Source organism: Arachis duranensis, chromosome 4 (assembly GCF_000817695.3).
Source record: "Arachis duranensis cultivar V14167 chromosome 4, aradu.V14167.gnm2.J7QH, whole genome shotgun sequence".
Classification (NCBI taxonomy): domain Eukaryota; kingdom Viridiplantae; phylum Streptophyta; class Magnoliopsida; order Fabales; family Fabaceae; genus Arachis; species Arachis duranensis.
In genome coordinates, this window is record NC_029775.3 from 1,484,550 (window position 1) to 1,488,513 (window position 3,964).

Consider the following 3,964-nt stretch of genomic DNA (forward strand, 5'->3'; position numbering starts at 1 on the left):
TGAGAGGGAAAGTTTTTTTTCCAAAAACCGGTCAGGTTCTGGTTCGATCCGGCTGACCAATTCCCGCCGGTTCAATGGTTCAGGAGCGGTTCTGCCCGGTGGTTTCAGACTGTAAACCAAACCGTATAAAGATACATATATTTTTATATGTATCAAATTCGTGGATTTGAAATTTACATATAAAGATACAGGAGATGAATGTAACCAAATTTACTTCAAGGATCTATGTAATTTTATATTTTTGTTAATTTTATATTTGAAAAAAATCCTTTTCCTCCCTCGATGTGATGATGCTTGGCAAGGTCATATTCATCAATTATTTCAATTTCATTTCACTTTCATTCTATTATTCATTTCTTTGTTGATTTCTCATCTCCATATATTGATACATACAACAGCAAGTGGAATTAGCGTTTACCTCATAAACATTTTGTTCTTCACACAAATGAGAGGGAGGTGTTGTGTTGTGTTGTGCTACCTACCAATGAAGCCTGAAACTAGCAGCCTGCATAAGAGGGTGCGCAAAGTATGCTCCTAGTGTCATTGCAGTGATTGCTAAGTATGGCACCCGAATGAACTCCTTGTAGAAATCTTTTGGCAGCTTTTGCCGGCCATCGATAATTGCGGCGAAAGGGACAACACTTGTTCGACCCTTAACTAACTCAAAATCTTCCCCGTACCTTAAAGCCAGTCTCCTGTCTCCATTCCAAACACCAAATAGATGATGCGCAATTAAGCCTATTGAAGCTGCAATAGCCACAGAATTTCCGATCCAAATCGTGTGAGCTAGACACCACATAACCTGCCCAACCATCTAGAGCAAAACAAATCCTTCAATCAGAGAGCAAAATATGTTCAATCAAAGAGCATAATAAGTTGTGCATTAATAAATACAATAGACATACATTAAGAAAAATCATTTGATGGTATTTAAGTTATTATTCACAAAGATTATCAAATTCATCAGTCGTACCAAAACTATTTCCAACATTGGATTAATACCTGTGGGTGCCTTGTTATTCTTATGATCCCAGTTTCCCAGAGGTGTAATTTAGGCTTGTCAACTGCTGCAACCTCTAAAAGATTAAATGTCGAAGGATAGAAAAAAAAGAAAGAGATGAAATTAGAGATCCACACAAGTTCATGAACCCCAGGAGCACTTTGGAGCTGCCATAGTTGAACTCCGTCATATCTGTGGTTAATGAAATACACCTGCATGATGATGCCAAACATGGCAGAATATGTTAGTTTGAAGAATCAACTTCCATTGTCACAATGAAATGTGATCCAAAATAAATAATGCATTTGCTTGCATATGAGAGAGAACCAGACATGAGTTATTGGGTGGATTCATGAGAAAAGAGTAGTGACTACTCACAATGGTACTGAGAGCCAAAGGAAGCGATATCCCTGCGAAAAGAACACGGTATGCTCTTTCTCCAATAAGTTTCTCACCAGAGTCCCGGAGGGTAGCTAAGCCACTATGGACACATGCAAATATGAGAATTAGGATCAACATCACCACCTGCAGATTAACATGTCAAGGTTCCCTTACAAACCACAAGAAAGAGTGAAAGACTACTATTGCCGATTTTATAAGTGGTTAGGTCATGAACATCACACATTATCTTCTCATCAAACAAAAATATTACAGTAACAATAAGAACAACCAAGCTCTTCCCCACTAATATGATTGAATACAGGGTGAAATTTTCCGTCTATGTGTTCACTGCATTGATCAAAACAACGATGTAATCCTCTATAGTAAACCATACGTCCATACTCATATGTATTGACAATATAGTTAAATTTGTGAATGGTTTTTCCTATAATTGTTTTGGTGTCCTTGACTCCTACATCCAACTATTGAGTTGGCGCATCTGATCCACTTTCCTTATTGAGCTTCCAAGCTGAACTTCTACTATGCTATCTCAACTAAGTTACTAACTTTATTCTTTCATCCTATATGCATAAAGAAAGAGCAATTTATCTAATTTATTAGTCTTTATATTTTACTTTATAAAAAATATTTGCTAAACCCATGGGTTTAGTATCAATAGTATAGACACAAAATTCTAACTATTCATCTTGTATGTAGGGTCCATAAGTACAAATTCTCATAATAAACATGAGTAGTTAGGATTTGATGTCTATATTATGGACACAAAACCCATGGCTTCATGTAACATTATTGTTTACTCTATCCAAAGGAGGATGCTTTGATGGGAGCACAACAACCGAGTTTTGTGCTACTAAGATGTATTTAACAAAACCATCGAGACTTGTATAAACTAATTCTTAATTCAAGCCTTGGTTTTCAAACTCATTACTTATGGACAAAACTCATTACTTGGTATTCAAGTCCATCTAATCAGAACAAAGTTGACACCATAGCAAGTGTCAAAAGCCAAGCCTTTCCCCCTCGATTAATCAATTATAGCTATATGAAGTTCTGAACCAAATGACATCATTTTATCATTTCCCAAATCAGTTTTATACTCAAGCCATATTATGAGTTCACCTCAACCATGTGTACTCATTTGGATATAAGCCAACTAACCCAAAAACACCTTATTGGCCGTTTTCAGCATAAACACTACATACTCAGAAATTCTTGTGTGTTCTTGGAGTATATTAAATTTGGATCACATATTGAAAATGTTTTGTGTTGACACCATCAGTATCCAAACCTTATAACCAGTTTGGAACTTAGTGACAGTTAAGGCTCTTAACCCTTTATAGCATAGTTATATGAAGGGAAAGTATGAGGAACCAATGGAATACTTGTACAATGTGTACAATGGAGGTTTATGGAGTATTATAGATATAACCATTAGTGTTACCTTTTTCCCAATCAGCTGAAGCTTTTGGGATGAGTGGTATCATGACATAGTATTAGAGCGCTAGATCCAAAAGGTCAAGAGTTCGATTTTGGTGAACCCCAAAATCAGTTTAATCTAGTCCATTGTCTCCCTAGCGGGATCCTTATATGAAATGCAATACGTTCCAATACAAGAACGGATACACACCTAAGCAGTATGTAGTACACCACATTCAAAATATTTTCTTTGGAAAATATAATTATGGCGATTCAATACGCAGATGAATTGTGAATTAGCACCTGCAAATTTATACACGGTATGTCACCTAATTGGTGAATTCATATAAATATGCTAAGTGGGAATCAAACCTGAGGCTCTTCATCTACATACATAAACAGTGTATGAAAAGTGTTTTAGGATCAAGAAACAAATTCATCAACAGAGAAATTCTTCGAACTCGAATTAGATGTGTTTCAGGAACATAAAATAATAAAAAAAAATCCTTGGAAAGAGGGGAAGAAATAGAATGAAGTACCTCATGACTATCAGAAACACGTGAAACGGCGTCAACGAAAGCCTTTCCAAAACCAGTTGAATCATCAATCCAAGCAACGTTGAGAACAAACAGCACCGTTCCGAGAATAACGGAAAAGTAAACCCACGAAGATAGTTTCTGTTGGCCCAATTCAAACGCCGCAGAATCCTCACCAACACGACTCGAATCTTGTTCGGTTTCGGCATCTGCGTTTCGAATTGAAGTGCGAACAACATCGAATCCCCGACGAGAAGAAAGCAAGAACGGAATTGTACGAGGAGAGTTGAAGTGATGGAATAAGAAGCATTTTTGGAATCGATGTGTTTGTTTGGGATTAAGGCGAATGGAGATTGAGTTGGAAGGGTGTGTGGAGAGGGGTGGGGAAGAGTGGTGGTTGGAAGTGAAGGAGGTGGTGGTGGAGAGAAGAAGGGAAGAAGCCATGTGGCGGTTGGCTCTGCAAAGTGAAGTGCAGAGGTTTAATGTTTGGATTCGGATTTCACTATTTCATATTTTCATTTGTTGTTCTCTAAAATACTCTCTTTGTTTTGTTTGTTATGGATGGTATTACATTGGCGGTTAATGGTGGCATCTCCAACATGCCTTCTGC

The 3,964-nt window shown here is 37.3% G+C and overlaps 1 protein-coding gene across 1 annotated transcript; it reads right to left on the reverse strand.

Annotated features, from left to right (window-relative positions):
• Positions 1-308: 308 nt before the first annotated feature.
• LOC107482417 (15-cis-zeta-carotene isomerase, chloroplastic) lies at positions 309-3,925 on the reverse strand. The gene is made up of 4 exons (XM_016102894.3): positions 3,358-3,925; positions 1,379-1,525; positions 1,003-1,212; positions 309-814 (listed from the first exon to the last, which is right to left on the reverse strand). The coding sequence occupies exons 1-4, from the start codon at positions 3,796-3,798 to the stop codon at positions 479-481; spliced, it is 1,134 nt and encodes a 377-aa protein (XP_015958380.1). The 5' UTR covers positions 3,799-3,925; the 3' UTR covers positions 309-478.
• Between the last annotated feature and the right edge of the window lie 39 nt (positions 3,926-3,964).

Coding starts and splice junctions, on each gene's coding strand:
- LOC107482417 (XM_016102894.3), bottom strand. CDS start 3,798: ATGGCTTCTTCCCTTCTTCTCTCCACCACCACCTCCTTCACTTCCAAC. Junction 1,526..3,357: donor GTGTTTCTGATAGTCATGAG/GTACTTCATTCT, acceptor GTTAATCTGCAG/GTGGTGATGTTGATCCTAAT. Junction 815..1,002: donor GAATAACAAGGCACCCACAG/GTATTAATCCAA, acceptor GTTTTGCTCTAG/ATGGTTGGGCAGGTTATGTG.